The 20637-nt window shown below is 42.7% G+C and overlaps 1 protein-coding gene across 3 annotated transcripts in view; it reads left to right on the forward strand.

Moving 5' to 3' along the window:
* Positions 1–20637, forward strand: part of Rab22a (RAB22A, member RAS oncogene family) — a 72978-nt gene that overhangs the window by 18453 nt on the left and 33888 nt on the right. For all 3 annotated transcript variants that reach the window (XM_069990073.1, XM_069990071.1, XM_069990072.1), the window contains exon 3: positions 12716–12797. In XM_069990073.1, coding sequence (XP_069846174.1) covers positions 12716–12797 — 82 coding nt within the window. The remainder of the gene's footprint in view (positions 1–12715; positions 12798–20637) is intronic.

Here is a 20637-nt window from a genome sequence, read left to right on the forward strand (position 1 = left end):
TGATACTTGAAGTATGACTTTAATTGCTGTATGAATCACATCATCATGTTGGCATTGGCACATAGTCCATGCATCTACCATCCTGCCAGAAGTAATGATTACTATATTAATTTTTGTACAAATTAGTGGAGTATCTGTGTGTTAGGTCCTTTTGCTATTTTCAGATGGTACAGTTCTCCTCCTAATCTTTTTCCTTTGGTGGCATAATAATCATGCCTATCCATCTTGTAAGTGATATTTTCATCATCGTCAAGCTAATCCTACCATCACCAACTCTTTTTTGCCCCTTGAAGTTGTTCCAAGTGAAAATCACAGGATACTTTTAACTCTAATGGATGCCGCCGCACATCCCTACAGCACAGTGGCAGCTCTTTCTACCCTCACTTCAGAAGGATGTCTTTGCTAGTTGATTTCTGGGTGTTAGCTATTTTCTTTGGTTTGTTTTCTTTTCTTTAGCACTTTATACATGTATTCTGTTCTTTCCTGGCCTCCATTGTTTCTGTGGACTGGCTATCATCTGTAACAGTGCCATAAGTGACACACATTTTTTTCTTCTCTGGCTACACTTTTGATCTGCTCTTTATCTTTTGTTTTCAGCTTACTGTAATATGCTGAGTGTAATAAACCCAGGTTCGTTGGGCTTCTTGATTTTTTACAAAATTGAGGACATTTGCAGCACTGATTTCTGCTCCACTCTCCTACTGCACTTAGGTGATTCTGGTTGGACACACGTTTGAGGGTTAGATGGGCCACTGATGTTGTGCATTTCTTTTCCCATTATTTGCACTCTGTTAGGATCATAGAACTTCTATCAATTTAGCTTTAAATCCAATTGATCTTTCAGATTTATCCAGTGTTCTGTTCAGTATCTAGATGAGGCTTTTGTTGTTTTGTTTTTCATTTCTTTTATCTAGAATTTTCATTTGGTTCTTGATTTGGTTCTTGTATTTTATATGCTTAGATTCACCTTTTGCTCTTTCCATGTGACTCCTTTTCTTTAGGTCTTGATTACATTTATGTAACTTTTTTCATTCCCATTATTTCCAACACTGGGTTGTCTGAGTTACTGTCTGCTGTTTTACTTTGTTTTTAAATTAAATATTCAGCCTTTAGTAACAAATTATGTATGTGTTTGTTGGCAGTACTTGGGCTTGAACTCAGGTTTCACACTTGCTGGGCAGGTGCTTTACCTCTGAGCCCCTCTGAGCTTACCTCTATAGCCCCTCTCTACTGTTTTCACTTTGGACATAGAGTCACAGTTTCTTTGCAGATCTACTTTGTATACAGGATACTGCAGGAGATAAGTTCATAGAGATTTTAGATTCTCTTTGAAGAATACAGTTTTGTTTTAGGACTAATCATCTGCAGTTTGTAGAAGTTTGGCTTTGTTTTTTCCCAGGATGGTTGCATTGGAGTGTTGTCTTTATCCTTGTGGCAAGGCCTTCTTTCTGGGACTTTGTCTTTACTTCTGAAGTATACCTACCTGGATTTTCATTCATGGTCTACCTTATGAGCCTCTGCAACTTGGCTGGAGTCAAGTCAGATTTCTAACCCTTGTCCCCTATATTTGTAAGCCTTCCAGCAGTTGCTCTCTGTTAGACTCCCTGGAGTACCCCAGTTGTATGTACTGTTTAGGAAGTAGCTGTGAATTTCAGGAGTCTGTGTATAGATTTGCAGCCCCTCTTCTGGAGCTCCTTGCTGCCTAATGTATATGCCCTCTCAGTTTCCAACCACACTGGTCACCTAGACCTCATCGTCCAGCCACCTGGACTTTTATATCTTCTTCCTACACTTCAGCCACAGGCATCATTTTACCAGACACCTGATATTCTCTCCCAGGTCAGCTTTGAACTTACTTTTTACTTAAAACTGTTAAACTTAAAACAGGATTCATTCCAAAGATTTTCTCTACTCAACTTCCCAGTCATTGTTACCACACAGCAGTTCTGGGTGGTTGTTTTTTTTTTTTCATAGTAAGCATCACAATCAACTTGTTTACTTGCTTGTTACCTGTTTCCAGGCCTCCCAGTGTTCACTCTTTTAGAGGAGAAGTCTTATGGAAATGATCCGCAGCCCACTATAGATGCCCAATTAAAAATATCTGGTGTTTAGGCTTTACATAATTGTATATACATCATAGTTTGTTTCCTAATCTCTCATCTACTGTGTGTGTATGTGTGTACATGTGCATGTGCACACATACCAGTCCTGGGGCTTCAACTCAGAGCCTGGACATTGTCTCTGAGCTTCTGTGCTCAAGGCTAGCATTCTATCACTTGAGCCATTGCTCCACTTTAGCTTTTTTGGTGATAAATTGGAGATAGAGTCTCAGGGACTTTCCTGCCTGGGCTGGCTTGAACCATGATCCTCAGATCTCAGCCTCCTGTGTAGCTAGGATTACAGGTGTGAACCACTGGTGCTCAGGCTCTGACTTACTTTTAACCCTCCTTTTACCTGCTTCTGTTCTCATCGCACTGAAACCATTGCTGGAGAGGTCAGCATCAACTTGGAATACAGATGGTTTTTAATGTATTTGTTGTTTCAAAAAGCATCCTATGTTTTCCTGATACCTTCTTAGTATTCTTTCTTTTTCCCTTCTTGTTACCTGGGATTCAGCTCTGGTCTTTGTGCCTTTCAGGGAAGTCTTCTTCCTCCTGTTCTCTGGCCTCAGTGTGCAGCCCTAAAATGTTGAAGTGGTGCATAATTATGTGCCTCTGTAGGTGATTTAATGCACTTCCACAGCTGCCAGGGCCGCCTCCAGTGACTCCAAATGTTTTTTGTTTGTTTGTTTTTAATGTAGGTATATCACCGACCTGTTTACTACTGACCTTCCTTCTCTTTCCACCCCCATGACCCAGGGACCTGGGGAGAGTTAACAGGTGCACCCTGAGTGTAGGTACTGTCACTATGAGGACCACTTGGCAAAATGCATCAAAATATAAGTAGCAGTAATAATAATGTGCTTATTATGTTCTTTAAATGTAATGATTCAGTCTTTGAATCAAGCCTTTGTGTTTTCTAGGTCAGATATTAAAGTCTCAAAGATTGTCATTCACATCCAAATAACCCAAACAAGCAAGGTATGTTTTTCTAAGTCCATTAGACACTGAGCATACAAAGAAACCTAAATGAAGAAAACTTCAGAAGGTGTCAGGCCTTTCAGCAGAGATCCCTTGCTTCTTTCTTCCACTGAAATGGAGGATGGAGACACTTGCCATAGATGGGAACATTCAGGCTCCTAGGTGGAGACTTCAGGAAGGACAGAGGGTCTTATACCCTCTCCACACTAGTCACTGCTTTCACTGGGCGTAGGGTGACTCAGCCAAGACACAGAAAACAGGGGTGGGCTGAGCCGTGAAGAGGGTCCCTTAGACTTGACCCCATTCACTCCTGCCTCCTTTCCTCTGACTGTCTGCTGTAAGCATCCATTTTAAAGTCAGGTCAGTGGAAGATATCCAAACTGAAACACAACACAAAGAGAAGGAAAAGATTTTTTTTTTTTTTAATCCAAGAGCTGTTGGATACTGTCGAGTCTTACACATAATGGACTTCAAGAAAAAGAATTGATAGCAAAAACTTTCCAGAACTGATAAAGTGATCAGGGTACAAATCCAGGTATATCTGCAAACTCCAGTCAGAATAAACATAAAATAAACCATAGCCCAGGAGTGTTAATAGAGTCAAACTGCTAAAAACCAAAAATAAGGAACAAATCTCAAAAGCAGTCAAAGCTGAACATGAGATGATGGCCTCCATTCCCAGAATTCAGGAGGCTAAGGCATGAGTATTGCAGTTTGAGACCATAGAGGGCTACATAGCCATATCCTATTAAAAAATACCTGCCATATACAAAATTACATGGACTGTCCTCTAATTTGTAACATTTGTGTTTTTTTTAATAGACACTAACTTGTCCAGGGTAGAGACAGGAATTAACTGGAAATGAGGACAAGGGAACTTCTAGGCACATGGAAATGTTTATCTTACTTTGGGTCATGGTTATATGAGAGTGTGAAATTACAAAACTCATTGGACTGTAGACCTACACACTCCATTTTATTGTGCATTTATTGTACAGTTATATCTAAAATTGTACAGAAGTATCTAATTATACTATTATACCTAAATTAAAAATGTATGTATAGGGCTGGGAAGATGGCTTAGTGGTAGAGTGCTTGCCTCACATGCATGAGGCCCTGGGTTCGATTCCTCAGCACCACATACGCAGAAAAAGTGGGAAGTGGCCGCTGTGGCTCAAGTGGTAGAGTGGTAGCCTTGAGCTGAAGAGCTGAGGGATAGTGCCCAGGCCCAGATTTCAGGCCCTGCAACCAACCATTATATTACTTAGCTTTCTATCACTATAATAAAAAAATGTACTGGTGGCTTGGCTCATTCCTGTAATCCCAGTTTTTTTTTTTTTTTTTTTGGTCGGTCGTGGGGCTTGAACTCTGGGCCTGGGCGTTGTCCCTCAGCTCTTCAGCTCAAGGCGAGCGCTCTACCACTTGAGCTCCAGCGCCACTTCGATTACAGGCATGAGCCACCAGCGCCCGGCAAATCCCAGCTTTTTAAGAGTCTGGCAGTTCCTAGGAAAAATAGTGAGACTCTTAACCAGCAAAAAGCCAAAAATGGAGTTGTGGCTCAAGTGATGGAGCACCAGCCCTGAGTGTAGAGGTTAAGGAAGAACATGAGGCCCAGAGTCCAAACCCAGTAGCAGTATTAAATATGTGTGTGACTACACTTACATGCATATATAAATAAGCAAATATGCGTATAAAAGTGTATGTGTGACTATGAATACATATATGTGTATATTCATACGTTCTTATCAAAATAAGCAAGCTATGTTTTTCTAAGTCCATTGGACAGCTGAACATACAAAGAAACTTAAGTAAACATATATATGGGTGTGTGTGTATATATATGTATATATTATATATACATATATGTATATATGTGTGTACATATATGTATATACATGTATGTGTGTACATATATGTGTATATATGTATATAAACATATATATGTATAGATAGATACATACACACACACACACACACACATGGCAATTGGCTCACGAAGGGAGACGTTTTACTTTGGGCCATAGTTTTGGATGTTCTGGCTCGTTGCTTTGACCCACAATGAGCATATGCTGTTGGTTTTGGGAGCATGTAGTAGCGACAAGCTGCTCACCTCACATAAATCAAGAAGACCTGAGATCCCACAGTCATCTCAGAGGGCATTTCCCATGGCCTGAGGATCCCGTTAGCACTTCCCTATAGAGCTAAACTGGGCCCTAGACTGTACATACACGTACCTTTAGAAGGTACTCATGAAGCTATTCCCATACTTGAGAGAAGAGAACTGAGATACAGAGAGGTTAATTGACTTGTGTGCCTGGTGGCACAGTTGGTAACAAAACTAGTAACCAAGACTGGGGAGGTTCTTGAGAGGTCTTCCTTCTTGCTCATGTGCAATTATCTCCTGCTGCCTGGCCCAACCATTGTGTATGTGGAACTGTCTCCTGCAGATAAGAGCCTCTGAGTTCCCAGATACAGGTTAGTAATTGATGGGGTTCATGCTTGCAGCATTGCCACGTAGTAAGGTCTGGCCATCTGAATTACAGGGCACTTACTCAATGTAATTTAGTAAAAGGAGAAACACCTGAGGAAACTGTTTATCTCGATGAGTAGATGTAGAATTAAGAAATGCGTGGAGTGTGTATTACTATCTTGTTGAAAAAAGAATAAAGTAGTGGCCACCAGTAGCTCATACCTGTAATCCTAACTACTCAGTAGGCTGAGATCTGAGGATCACAGTTCGAAGCCAGCCCGAGCAGAAAAGTCCATGAAACTCTTATCTCCAATAAACTACTCAGAAAAAGCTGGAAGGGGCACTGTAGCTAAAGTGGTAGAGCACTAACCTCGAGCACAAAGAGGATCAGGGACAGCACCCAGGCCCTGAGTTCAAACCCCAGGACTTGCAAAAAAAAAAAAAAAAGGATTCAGGGGAAATCATATACATGGACTTTTTAAACCTAAAGTATTCCTAAGGAAATAGCTAAAAATATCAAGTGTGCAGTGAGAGAAACTTGCTGGCTGGAAAGGGAAGACATCACCGGCATCTCCATGGCTCGTGCATTTGGGCTATTGAAGCATGTGAGTGTGTGTAGTTTCTAATTCCAGCATGGAAATGACGGTAGTGGCTCATCACATACTGCCTGCGTTCACAGAGACCTGCCTCACCTGTCTAAGAGTGTTCCTTTCCCTTGCCCAGGCCATATTCTGTGGCTTCCTGAGTCAGCCTCAAAGCCTTTTTGTCCTTTCCTACCCCCCCAATGCTGCCTCATCTTTGTCCAAGATCTTCCTAGGGACACTTTACTTGCTTCCCTTCCTCCTAGCCTTTCCCATCTTGTTGTTCTCTCAAGTGTGCTCTCTTCCTCTCCCCCCTCCCCACCAGCAATTCCTGCCTATATCTCTTTTGCACTGTAAGGTACTGGCAGTAATAGTAGCAGAGTGGGGAGTTGTCTTCTGAAGCACATCTGATAGCATCCTCACCTCCTTCCCCCATAGTGGTCCCTCACTTAATTGTCTTTGCTAAAGCATCATATGTGGGTGGTACCCAGGTAAGCACTTCATAGTTTATATTGATTATGTAGGTATCTGTTGGGAAAATTAAACCTATGGAACTAGGTGGGTCTTTTTCAGTTTGTTTTTTAATTATTAAGGAGTTATAGTTTTGTAAGTCAGCTTATAAGTTCAATGCTTCTTGGTCAATATCACCCCTTCCTTTGTTCTCCCCCATTTCCCCCGAAACTAGTCTTTTTTGGTTTTTTTGTTTGTTTGTTTCTTTCATCTATTGTGGGGCTTGAACTCTGGGCCTGGGTGCTGTCCCTGAGCTCTTCAGTTCAAGGTCAGCGCTCTACCACTTGAGCCACAGCTCCTCTTCCGGTTTTCTGGTGGTTTATTGGAGATGAGTCTCTCGGACTTTGCTGCCAGGGCTGACTTTGAACCACGATCCTCAGATCTCAGCCTCCTGAGTAGCTAGGATTATAGGCGTGAGCCACCGGCACCCGGCTAAGCTAGTTTTTTTTTAACTTTATTAATATTAGAACTTTATAAAGAGGAAGTGATTTAAAGTGTTAAAATTCACAGTATTACAATGGAGCAGATAGAACAGAAAGGGCAGCCATGAAGTGTTGGCTCACCACGAGGAGCACTCACAACCACCTGTTCCCCACCTGCCTGTGGCCTCCTGACCACATTTACCACTCCACCTGTCCCAGCCCTGCCTCATGGCCAGGTGGCTTCTAACACATCCACACTTCTCTGCTTTGGTTCCTGACTTTGCTCTTTGTAGATTGTGACTCCTTGCCTCATCTGTTGAACTGTCCTTCCTCCACTTCCAGGTACAGCTCACAGTTCACCTCTTCTCTGAAGTTACAGAATATTCATTTCCTCTAGCTACTATGACAGATCCCAACAGTCATGGGCTGACATGAATTTACTCCTCTACTGTTCAGCAGATGAGAGGTCTCAAATCAGATTCATTAGGTTCAGTACAGTCTGGTTTCTTCCAGAGGTTCTGAGGAGAGAATTTGTTTCCTTGCCTCTCAGCTTCAGCTGGCTGACTTGGCTTGTGACCTTTTCCTCCATCTTCACAGCTCATCACTCTATACTCTACTTCCATCTTCTAATTACCTTTTCTATCTCTGGCTCTTCCTTATCCCAGTGTAAAGAGCCTTATGATTATATCAGGCTTCCCTTATGTGATCCAGAATGTTCTCTCAACAAAACTGTTACATAATTACTTTTAGACTCACCTATGTGATCCAGAATGCTCTTCCAACACAAAATTCTTACATAATCATATCTGACAAGTCTTTTTTGCCACGCGAGGCCACCTGTTCACAGGTTGTGGGGTCAGAATGTGGCCATGGAGGGAGTGGCCTGCCTCCTATGCCTGGCATCACCCCTCTCCTGTGTACTTAGACTTGATTTTACCTCTGACCCTTACAACTTCCTGCTATCTCCCAGAGTATGTGCCTTGTAATCATGTGTTCACATGGCCAGTCCCCTAGTGCCAGCCTCTCAAGAGCAGCAGTAGGGTCTTGATTCTCAGCTTGTCTTGCCCAGTATTCCTCCTGCCAGACAATGAAAGGGCAAATGTTCCAAGGAGAATACTGTTTAGAGAACGGCTGGGCCCAACTTCCTGCCCTTGGATCCAAGCATCTCTGCTTACTTCTCTGCTTACTGCCTGGTTCTTGTTGTACAGTGATGGTGGAGAGTTGAGCCTCACTCTGAGAACCCTACAACAATGGGCCTTGAGTACAGACAGCTGGTTTTCTTGATTGTGTTTATGATGCAGAAGGATTATGCCTGTAAGATGCGTGACAAACTTAAGGAGAGAGGAAGGGAAGCTGAATACTTTCATTAGTTTGCATTAGTTACGGGGGCTGTCAGTTGTTACATTTCCACATATGTTTATTGTATATTACTCATGACTCCCATCTCCTGACCCACAACAGTCTTAGCTGGTTTCATTGTTCTGTTTTCATAGGTGCAAACAGTCCACATCGATCATATTCGTCTTCACCCTTGCAGCCCATTGCACTCCCACCAACCCCAACACACCCTGTTTAGGAAGGCTCTTTATTTAGGTGGCTTTATGTTTAAATAATGTACCAAAGGTTCTGTGTGACTGAAACGTGGAAAATAATACTTGGGATGACTGAACCTGATGAACAATTTATTGTGTACCCCTGTGGGTAGTGACTGCTGAGAAGAAAGTACTGTGCAGAGTAGTACAGTGGATCTGACTAGTCTCAGATGGGAGAGTTTACTGAAAGGATTAAAGATGTGCAACTGTGGAACACAAATCACACAATTTGCTCTAATTTGATTTGATGGTATCTGATGGTGCTTTATCATTATGTACATCATATATGCTGTTAAGTGTTTAGGAGTTGGTTCTGTTGTTAATTTTAGGATATAATGTGTTGTTCCTCCTCAGAACACAGTATCTATGTGCTATTCAAGGAAAATAGAGGGTCTGCAGTATAACATCACTCATACCTGGGTTCTGAGAGAGTTAAACAAGTTCCTGCCATTAAGAAAAGAAATTTTTAAAGCATCTTGTAGCAAGTATTTTCATTGGGAACACGTACTCTGACCGAAGATCGTGACTACTTGGTGTGCATGAAAGTCATATTTTTAGAATGTCATGAAAAATGGAGGAGCATATGAAAGGCATTCTAGCTTTAGGAAATAATGCTGGTAGGGATTTTAGATTAAAGAGGTAATAAGATCTGCCTAGGCAGACTGAAGAGAGACGGTTTAGCAGTGAAAAATAAGGTTATCAGACAAGTAAATGGCAGGCTGGAAAATAAAAATGTATCATTTGAATGGCAGGGAGCCACTGCCTGTTTTTCAAAAGGCAAGAAGATATTGAAGTTATCGTACCCTCCACATGATTTAACTTGAACGTTACAGGAGTGATCCTGGAGTTCAAGCCATGACGAGAAGGGAATTATAGTAGTCCCACCCAAAGATTAGGATTCAATTTGTAAATTCATTTCAGGGATTGAGGTTCAAGTATAGATTAAATATAAACTGAAGAACCAGCAGCTTTAATACAAAATTGGACATTAGTAACAGAGGACAAAGAATAGTTGCACACTTGTTCTGTCCTGTGAAAGGCAGATGCTATATCTGGGAACCTTGTATTTGGGGTGTTATGGGTAGGACATCTTCACCATATTAAGAGTAATGGATTATCTACATTATGTAGATTTGGAAAACTGCTGTCCTCAGCAGGGAATGCAAGAGATATGGCAAGAAATCCATTATTGGGCCAAGCAGGTGCTTCTGTCCTGGGGCTAGCCCAGAGCTCATTGGAGAACATTTGAGAGAAACAAAAAGCATTATCCTCTCCCCAGTTTGGCCTGCCCCTCAAGAGAGGAACCAAATCTAAATGCTACGGTGGAGGAAGTATTTCTTACAGATAGGCTAGGTCAAGCTTTCAGTCTAGCAGCTATGCCTGTTGCTGTGGGCCCAGTAGAGTAGGGATATGATCATCTCAGGCACACAAGCTGGGACTTGCAGCAAAGGAGTCTCTGATTCAACCCATGCGTGAGCAGCAGAAATGCCCCATAAGATGCCATGAGAGCTCAAGCATCAACAAGGCAGTGGTGGTGGGTACAAGAGTTGAAAGTGGAATTCATAGCTAGTATGGAAAGAGTTATCCATTTTAGGTTGGGAGCCACAGGACTTACAATCCCTGGCTCTTTGGGGTTTGTTGTTGTTTTCCAGAGAAGGCTAAGGAACTGGGTCCCCTGAAAGCAGGGCAGTGGGCTAACACAGAGCTGGAGTGCTGGTGTCAGAACGCAGCATACTGCTGGGTGGAATGAACAATGGTTTGAGAGGCAGCCCAGCCAACCCAGAGTAGGAGCTTTGTGCTAGTCCACTCACCTGTGATTTTCCTCTAGCAAGGAAGCTGCCTCCTGCTGGGTACAGGAAGCAGGCAGAGATGTCATTGCTGCCTTTCTTGGTTTTTGAGGCAAGTCAGACAAGATTGCTGAAGAACCAGTAGCATTGTCTGGTGAAGTTGCCTCTAAGAGACAAGCCACACACCTGAGAGTGCTTTGGGCACGAGAAGACCTAAGGGTGGACTGAAAGGTGTGAGGAGTGATCATGTGGCTTCAGTCCTTCAGAACTCTCAGTACCTCACTACTGTTTTCTGTGAAGGTGGAAGTCTGTTTTCATTAAAGGTTAATGGGTGGCACATGGGTTGGACTTCAGTCTTTGCTGATCCTGTAATGAAACATTTCCTTTGTCAGCCTTTGGTTGAGGTGAAGCATACTTCCAATCCTTTCAGTAATCATTGTATACACATTGCGTGGCTGGCTCCATCAACAGCCTGGGGGGTACTGTTGTCACTGTAGTGTGATCCCACAGCCATAATTGATAGAGGTTGTATTGCATGCTTTTAGGACTAATTGCAAAGGAAACTCAAACATTTCCTAGGGCTGCATTTAAATACCACTAATACTACTACTAATGCAACTGTGCATGCATATAGCACATTACCATTTGCAAAGCACTTGCACATACATCATCCCATTTAATTGTCTCTATAAACCATATTTTTTTAATGGTTAGGTCACTTTGAAGTGAGAAATTCTGTGTCACATCTTAATCAGTCACAAAGTTCTTGATAAAAATCATTTATTGAATGAAATAAAGGCTATCTTGCTTCCTGTTCACTTTCCCATCATCACGATCACTATTTTGGAGGCTACTTGCTGTTCTGTAAGTTTATATAAATATTGACAAATTTCACTGTATCAAAGTTGAAGCTTACCTGAAAATGTGTAGCATTGCGTTCAGTGTCTTGTTTAGAGTGATTACGTTATGATGATTCAAGAGAACAACTTGGCACTCAACTCCAGCCAGCTCATTACCCAGTAGAAAAGAAGACAGGGCCCTCTCTAGACACTGAACCAGGCTGGGATGCTATAAGAAGACTTGGAGACAAAGGACTTCCTGGGCTGGGCATGGGTGGCTCAGACCTGTAATCCTAGCTACTCTGGAGCCTGAGATCTAAGAATTGTAACTCAAAGCTAGCCCAGGGAGGAAAGTCGATGAAATTCTTATCTCCACTAAACTACCAAAAAAGCCAGAAGTGGAACTGGGACTCGGGTGATAGAGTGCTAGCCTTCAGCAAGAAAAGCTTAGGGACAGCACCCAGGCCCTGAGTTCAAGCCCAAGGACCTGCACTGAAAAAAAGCTCCAGACCATCCACTCATGCTCTCTGCCTACGGGTCTCAGGAAACACAGAGGTTTACAGAGGAAGGAAGCTCTGCTTCAAAGCCCTTTGGTTAGAGTGCCTGCCTGAGAGTGAGGGCAGTGTCCTGAGGACTACTGTTCCCCGGCCAGGGCTGAGGCTCATGACTGGCAGCCACAGAGCCACACCTACCAGAAACACACCCACCTCTGCTCTCCTCCTCTTCTCCCCACCCCCCCCCCCACCCCCAATTGGAGATAAGACTTATCTGCCAGGGCTTGCCTCAAACCTTGATCCTCAGATGTGAGCCTTCTGAGGAGCTAGAATTATAGGCATGAGCCACCAGCAAGGCTGTTTTATAATCAGGACCCACATGGTTTCCAGGGTTCCCTGCAAGTTGGGGTACTTCTTTACATTTCTCACTTCATCATCTACTTGATTCTTGTTGAATGTCTTAATTTTATTAGCTTCGTTGTTACCCTGGTTCTTACTCAGATGTTTATATGGGCATGTGGCCTGGGAATTGGGAAAGTCAACCCCAAAACAGCTTAATATTTTTTACTAGTGCACAGATTCCCTGAATACCCCGATTTTTAGGAAATTTTCTCTTGATAACATCTTTTTAGTGACAGCTTCTTTCTTAATGCTTTACTAAGGAGGCTAACATCTGGATACAAACCATGCCTCAGTTCTTTTGATTTTACATAGACAAAAGTCTTCTTTCTTTGTGCTGGGCAGCTGTGCCCAATGCTTTATTTTGACAGAGACTTTACAGCCAGCATCTAAGTATCTCATAAATACTCCAGAGAGAAACACGGTTAGGATATAGTGCAGAGCTGGGAGTTTGAATGTTAAGTCTAAGTGATGTTTCCAACTGGGGCTGGAAACGTGCTTTAAATAATTGTATTCTGATCATTTAGGTCTCTCTTTATAGGGCATCTTTTATGACCAAGACTGTCCAGTACCAAAATGAGCTACATAAATTCCTAATCTGGGATACAGCTGGACAAGAACGAGTAAGTCACTCTTTAATTTACTATATGTGTTTCTGAGGCCCAAACCAAATTAAAGCTCCAACTAAACTGTCAACGTTCCTGTCATTTCATGTTCCTCACTTCTTTCCTGTGCGCCAGAGACACATTTATTTCCATTTGCGTAAGCCAGCCTTTTTCTTTTCAATTAGAGACACAACGTCCTCTGATGGAGAAAGTGATAATGGGCACTGAGGGCATTTTTATACTTTTTAGTGTCTTCAAGTAAATGCTGACTAACAGGCCTGATCAAATCCCACTCGAGCATTGTATATAATTTGAGGCTCCATCCTCTAGTAAAGATATAAAGGAATTAGTGGTAGGAAGGGAGAGTTAAGCACAAGTCATTTATAGCTGCCTTTTAAAAGCTAAAGAGGGAACTTTACAGCATATAAAGTTTGAGATTTAAGTGAAATGGATGAGCTAACTAACACCAGTGCCTTGCCGTAAGTACTTAATAAATGCCTGATGGTAAAATTGACCAGAAGGGTTATTTGCCTAAGAAAGAGCTAGTCCAGGGTGGGACCAGCTGCAGCAGCCCAGGCCTGCTGGGATTTGAGGAAGCCCACCCAAATATGAAGGCAAAGGGAAAGAAGCAAAGTCATATCTGCTGTTTCCCCTCTCCGCTAGGCACCAAGTCCCTGCCAAGGCTCCTGTGGCAGCTACCCCATCATTCAGCTGCTGTTTAATTTTGTTTTCAAACAGACTATCAAAACAGAACATCTGATGGATGCACAGTGCTATCTTAAGCCCTTAAAAGTATACCAGAAGTAATCAGGAAAAATAGTCTGTCATCAGGGTCTTATCTAAGACAACATAGATACTGTGTATGGTATAAAACCTGACAAGAATCATCACAGACAAATGGAGGAAACAAAACAAGCCATTACTAGTGTCCTAGATGTAGACACTACATTTGTACAGATTTAATGTCTTAAGTTTGTTCTTTTTAGTTTCTTCCATTTTTTTTGATGCTGGATGTCATGCTCCCATGTAGTTACTCATCTGAGCTATGTCTCCTTACGGCCCTCCATTCTCCACTCCCTCCCATGCTGATGTGGTCCTCTAGGATGGGGCTCCTAGGGCAGTTGGGCCTCTGCTAACCATTACCCTCCCACACAAATACCACTAACCACAGGGTCCGCTCACGTTTATCTACATACAACCCAGGTCTGTTCTGTTAGCCATGAACTGGTGGTCTTTTCCCTTCTAGCAGTGTATGAGTCCTTCCTCAAAATCCCGGGTCTCAATTACACCACTTGATGGTGCAGCAAAGCCCTCATCATAAAGAATCATTCTGAAGGGGCTAGGAAGGTGGCTCAGTGGTAGAGCTCTTGCCTTGCATGCCTGAGGCCCTGGGTTTGATTCCTTAGCACCACATAGCAAAAAAAAGAAAAAAAAAGCCGGAAGTGGTGCTGTGGCTCAAGTGGTAGAGCGCTAGCCTTGAGCTGAAGAGCTGAGGGACAGCACCCAGGCCCAGAGTTCAGGCCCCACAACCGGACCCCAAAAAAAAAAATCATTCTGGAATGCAGACCCCATTATGCTTGCCACCAGAGCCTGTCCCATGGTACACAGCAATATATAATCTTTTTACTGGAACTTGAAGAAAGAAATACCCAGGATGTACGCTTCTCCTTCCTGGTCATCCATGGCGGTATAGAACTAGCTGGCTTGCCTGCCTCTTGTGTCTTCCTGCTTTGAATTGCTTCTTCAGCAGGAAAAGTTGTTCTGAGATAGGAATGTGCCTCCCCTCAAGGAAGTGGCCCCATGCAGCATCAGCTAGGCAGGCGATGCCATGGAGGCCAGGCTGGGGGTGGGCCCTGACTAGGAGCCCCTTCATTAGGGAGCATCAAGAGAAGAGCCCCACTTAACGAGCACTGATTTTAGCCTGTTGGTGCTGGGCGTCATATATCCAGGCTTGCCAGATTGCAGGACTTAAGAAGAAGTAGGCATCTGATAGCGCATCACAGATTGTTTGAAATGCAAGAATCATCACACAAGATGCTCTACATGTAGGCCTGTTCTGGTTCAAGGATTGCACTGTTGTCCTGGACAGTGCCAGTCACAATTTTTTTAACTTGTCTACCACTCTGCCCTCTAGTTGCAACTTGCCCATGGCTCTCCGTGTGCCTCCTACTTTAACCCTCCAAACCCTTCTACCCTTTAAGCCTTCAGACCCCACCTCTGGGGCCTCGGGAAGAGTCTGTGACTCTCAGATGAGATGGCTGCCATATACCCATGTTGCTCCAGCTTAAGTGCAAAGGTTTTCTTGGGTTCCTCCACACTGCTCCCTCATGTGTCCTGGTGACTCCGTTGTCTTACCTGTATCTCAGATGTATCTGTTTCCGCCACCACCACTGGCGTCTTGCTCTCTCAGACACCTTTCACAGCCACTCAGCTGTTCGGCAGCTTTTTCACTGGTCTCTATACTTTTCCCTCTACCCAGCCCTGCCCTGTCACTTCCACTCACAAGACTCAGAGTCCTTTTAGAAACCCTGCTCTGCTCTTCCTAACACTCTTTAGTGACTGCCTTTGTCCTCTGGCCTTGTTCGGAAGGGGCCTGCGCAGCCCACATGCCCCGTTCCACTTCTGTCCAGCCATCGGCCTCTAGCCCACAGGTCCTGACACAGTTGTCCTCAGGCCCCCGCATGTGTCAGTCCTTCTCACTGGAACTTGCTCTGCTCTCCACTCACAGGCTCCTTACCACGTTTTGGTCCCAGGTTAAATGTCACACTTTGGAGTTTTCTCTAACCCTCTGAACCTAACCAGGGGTACCAATTCTCTCACACTGCCTTTATTCATTTTCCTCAAGACACTCATGAGATATAACTAGATGTCTTTCTACTCAACCTTTACTGAGCATCTCTTTGTAAATTGGGAGCCAAGACTACCATGTCTTGTTCTCTACTAAAGCCATCCCTCGCACACCTGATGCATAGCTAATGTCCAGATAGTGATTAGGCGGACAAATCAGCAAATTAACTCTGTGTATTCTCAGCAGTCTTTGTCCTTATCTGTGTTATCATCACCTGTTCTCCTACTTAATCTGCCTTCCATCAGACTGAACTCCTTGTAGGGAGGGGACACTGTCTTCATATCTCTGCTCTCAGGCCCTAGCACATGGTGTTGATATCAATAAACTTAGGTCATCTGATGGCTACCCTGTTTAGACACAGGTAAGGACAGCCTCTCTACCTACATTTACCATGTGAGGAATGCCTCCAAGTAGAATTTTCCAGCACTTATATGTTTATTCAGTTCACTACAGCAAAGAGATTCATAATGGAGCCCAGCACTGTTATAGAATGAAACCCCTTTTCCATGAGCTGACATCCTCCTCATTTTGCCCTAGCATCTGTTGTCACTCATAGCTTTGACACAAGTTATTGTTCTAGTCAAGTTATAACTGATTGTAAAGTGATGTGTTTAGGGGTTGACAGCAGTTTTGAAAGCTTATCCGATGTTTTATTACTCCTTGGTCAGTGGAGATCTCCTTAAATTCTATGAAGAGGGAAATACTAATTGGGATGTTGATGTACAAGCTTAGAAAGTAGTCCTGTGTATATCAAAGGGTTAAGAAGAGCCTCAGCAAAGCTGACCAGAGCCTTCAATCATTTCTGATGAAAATTGTCATTTTTACATTATACTAGGACTGTGAGAATCTATTGTGCAATGAAGGATTTTGTATTGTGCCAGCATATCAGATGTTTATCAGAAGATTCATAGCCAGGTTATCAATTAACTTGCTTCAGTGCTCATCTAAAAAATTAGATACTGGCTATAAAAATGAGCCCAGGCTTTTTTTCAGCTGCCAGGTAAAATGAAGCTTGTTTTCATGATTTTACATTTATTTTCTCAAGACAGCCTTTGCAAGTCTTTTTTGCCCCTATTATTCGCAGTTCTGAATGAGTTCATTTAGTCACCTTTTCTTACCAGTTATCCTTTCCTAATGGTGCGAGTGTTGAGATGGTATAACACTGCATGAATGAGCACTGTTGAATACATGCCATAAATATACTGTACATGTGGAGAAACATGTCAGATGCTTACTGTCTGTGTGTGACAATATAGAGTAAAACATTTTAACCTCATCTTGTAGACACTACAGTCAAACTTAAAGATTTATATTCCTGGGGCTGGGAAGGTAGCTCAGTGGTAGAGCGCTTGCCTTGCATGCATGAGGCCCTGGGTTCGACTCCTCAGCACCACATAAGCAGAAAAAAAAGCCAGAAGTGGTGCTGTGGCTCAAGTGGTAGAGCACTAGCCTTGAGCTGAAGAGCTGAGGGACAGTGCTCGGGCCCAGAGTCAAGCCCCATCACTGACCAAAAAAAAAAATAGATTTATACCCCTGTGTTGTCCCGTGGTTCTTCCTGGTGGCCTGATCTCTGAGGAAACACTCTCATTTATTTTGACAGCAGTTATGGAAGGAACTATTTGCATGTTTAAAATCAGGGATGAGTATAGGAGCTCAGGGCCACCTAGAGCTGGGGCCAACAGACTGTGATCTGTGGACCAAACTCAGGCTATTGTCTGGGTTTTACTTTATTTACGTAAGTATTTGTTTTACTTTATTTACATAAGTATAAGTATAGATATCACATAGCCCACAGCTGTTGAAGCTTTTTACTCGCTGGCCCCTGCCAGAAAAACTTGGCTATCCCCTGATCTGCCTGGCTTTGGAGCACAGATGTCCTGCCATCTTTTTTGTCTCTTCAAATGTTTCTGTCTTCTCCCTTTACACCAAAAGAAGGGAAGAGTTTTGGTGTTAGTAACGGAGAGTTTTATCACATCCCACAAACCACAGCTATATATAAAATATTTTTAACTGACCACTTGAAGGCCCTACACAGCAACCAAATAGCCAGGGATCGAAAAGTGTGTAGTACTGGGCGCCATGCGCCTTTTTATATATACTGTCCCACGTCAACACACCTCAGTCTGTGGGACACTAGGTAGCTAGGGTTCAAGCTGAGTGCCGATTCTTCTAGCTTGTGGTATTTGAGCAGAGTTTGGGGCTGCTAGAACAGTTGGAAGAAGAGGAGGCAAATACCAGAAAAAGATGAATCCAGCAAGGACAGCAACCTGAAAATCTCTTTATAAATTCTTTCAAGTGTTTAGTTGGTCCCAAGACAGAAAGAAGACATCACAAAACCTCATAGACACCAACCACCAGAGCAGTAATAAGACTGCACGGAGATTTCACATGCTGCCCAGCCCAGCAGAGCTGCAGTTGAGTGCTGTCCATTGAAACTTCAGGAGGTCCAGGCCTTACGGGAAAAACCAGGACCTGGGACTAAGGACACATACCAAGTAGACACACCCTAACTATGCAAAAGGGATCTCAGCATGATTAGCCAGTAAATTAACCTTCTTTAGAGAAGTGACAGAAACCACGTCTACAGTGTGTCATTCACACTGTTGAGTGCATAAGCAGAATTGCCATACTTAGGAAGAAATGGGAAAAGGAACTGCAGCAAGTAGATGCAGTCCCCAAAGTGGCTTCTTACTGGAATTTGTGGATATAGAGTATAAAGGTATTCAATTAAAGTAAAATGAAAAAAAGTTTTTTTAAGTAGTAATAGTCTTAATCACAGATTTAAAATCTCACCCAGAATGGACACTAATATAGAGAATCAAATACAAATACTCAACTAAGATGAAAAGTTCACAGGATGAGCAATAAGACAAGTCAGACAAACAGGGAAAGACAAACACTCAGTACCATAGAGACAAAGTTTAATATGTGTGAAATTGGAGGCTCAAGAGGAGTGAAGAGAGAAATGGAGATAGGAAAAATATATATATATATATTTCAGTAAATAATGGCTGAAATCTTGCCACATGTGGTCAGACATCAGCTCATAAATCCAAGCAGTTCAGAACATAAACAAACATGAGTGCTACGAAAATCCATCTAGATAAATCATAGTCAGACTACTGAAAGACAAAGGTGAGGAGAAAAATCTTAAAAACAACTAGAGATAAAAGATAACATCATATTCAGGAGAATAATGTAAATAATGGCTGACTACCCACAGAAACATTGGAGAACTGAAGCCACTGGCACAGTATCTTTAACATGTTGAAGCTAAAAGCAAAGGAAAACACAACAACTGTCAGCCTGCCAGAGATATCTATCAAAACAAAGCCATTTTCAGAAAAACAAATAGGAAGAATTGAGCAACAGCAGTCCCAGAAAGTTTTTCAGACTGAAGGGAAGTGACAGCAGTGACACTCGGAGCCCCGGGAAGAAGAAACAAGCACTAAAAATCCATCATTTCTTTTTCTTGTCACCTTTAAAAGCAGCTGGACATTTAGTGCAAATATTACAACATTGAACTGTACGGTAGAGTAGATGTACATTTTAAATATTTCATAACAACAGCAGAGACTAGGATAAAAAGAATTTGACTTTTACTTGATTCTGACATTTTACATGAAGACTCTTAAAAGTAATACAAAAGGCAAGTGCTGGTAGCTCATACCTATACTTCTAGCTACTCAGGAAGCTGAGATCTGAGGATCATGGTTCAAAGCCAGCCTGGGCAGCAAAGTCCGCCGTGAGACTTATCTCCAGTAAACCATCAGAAAACTGGAAGTGGCACTGTGGATCAAGTGGTAGAGCACTCACTAGCCTTGAACTGAAGAGCTCAGGGACAACCCCACGCCCAGAATTCAAGCCCCACTACCGAACCAAAAGAAAGAATAATAATAATACAAGAAGGCAAAGCTTTAAAAGCTAATTAAAGAATTAATGTATTAAAATTGAGTGCTAAAAAATATCCAATCAATGGAAAAGAGAAGATGAATAGAAATGTTAAAAGTAAATGGTCACCTACACCCAGACACATCAGATAAGAACATAAAACGTAAAGGAACTGAGATTTAAAGGGCAGAGGTGGTCAGGTTGTACCAGATTGTAGGACCCAGCCACATGATCTCTAACCATTCAAAGAAGCTGATGGCTCGCTCTTGTAATCTTAGCAATAGCTAGATCTCAGGAGGCAGAGATCTGAGGGTTGCAGTTTGAAGCCAGCCTGGGCAGATAAACCTTGAGACTCTAATCTCCAATTAACTAGCAAAAAGCCAGATGTGGATGAGGTATGGCTGAAGTTGTAGGATGCCAGCTATAAGGGAAAAATGCTGAGTGAGAGCACAAGGCCTTGAGTTTAAGTTTGTGTATGGGCACACACACACATACACACACGAGATAGTTGAAAGTAAGAGCATGGAAATGAGTATTCTGTGCAAATCATAAGCAAAAAAAAAAAAAATGCTGTAGTGGTCATGTTCATCTCAATAAAAAGACTTGAAGACAAGTTACAATCAAGGTTAAAGAGTGACACAGTAAGCAGGATGTTGGAGAACCTGTGCTAATGGGAATGCCCTATCCTCTGGAGAACATTTGTCGATTTATCAGACTGTACAGCTTAAGATCTCTGCTTTTCTTAATGGAACTTTTACCTTAGAAAAAACAAAAACTGCACAATCCTATAAAAGACATTGCTATCAGAAGTAAATCAAAGATGGAGGCAGTGGCTTACCTTGGTGTCCCACTCTATGCTCCTGCCCTATTCCTTGTAGGCTGTGGAAGCCAAGCCAACATCTTACCATCTTTTTCTTTTTTTTTTGCCAGTCCTGGTACTTAAACTCAGGGCCTGGGCACTGTCCCTGAGCTTTTGCTGAAGGCTAGCACTCTACCACGTGAGCCACAGTGCCACTTCTGGCTTTTTCTGTGTATGTGGTGCTGAGGAATCGAACCCAGGGCTTCATGCATGCAAGGCAAGCACTCTACCACTGAGCCACCTTCCCAGCACAACTTTTT

This window comes from Dipodomys merriami, unplaced genomic scaffold, assembly GCF_024711535.1.
Source record: "Dipodomys merriami isolate MVZ:Mamm:240054 unplaced genomic scaffold, mDipMer1.0.p SCAF_39, whole genome shotgun sequence".
NCBI lineage: Eukaryota > Metazoa > Chordata > Mammalia > Rodentia > Heteromyidae > Dipodomys > Dipodomys merriami.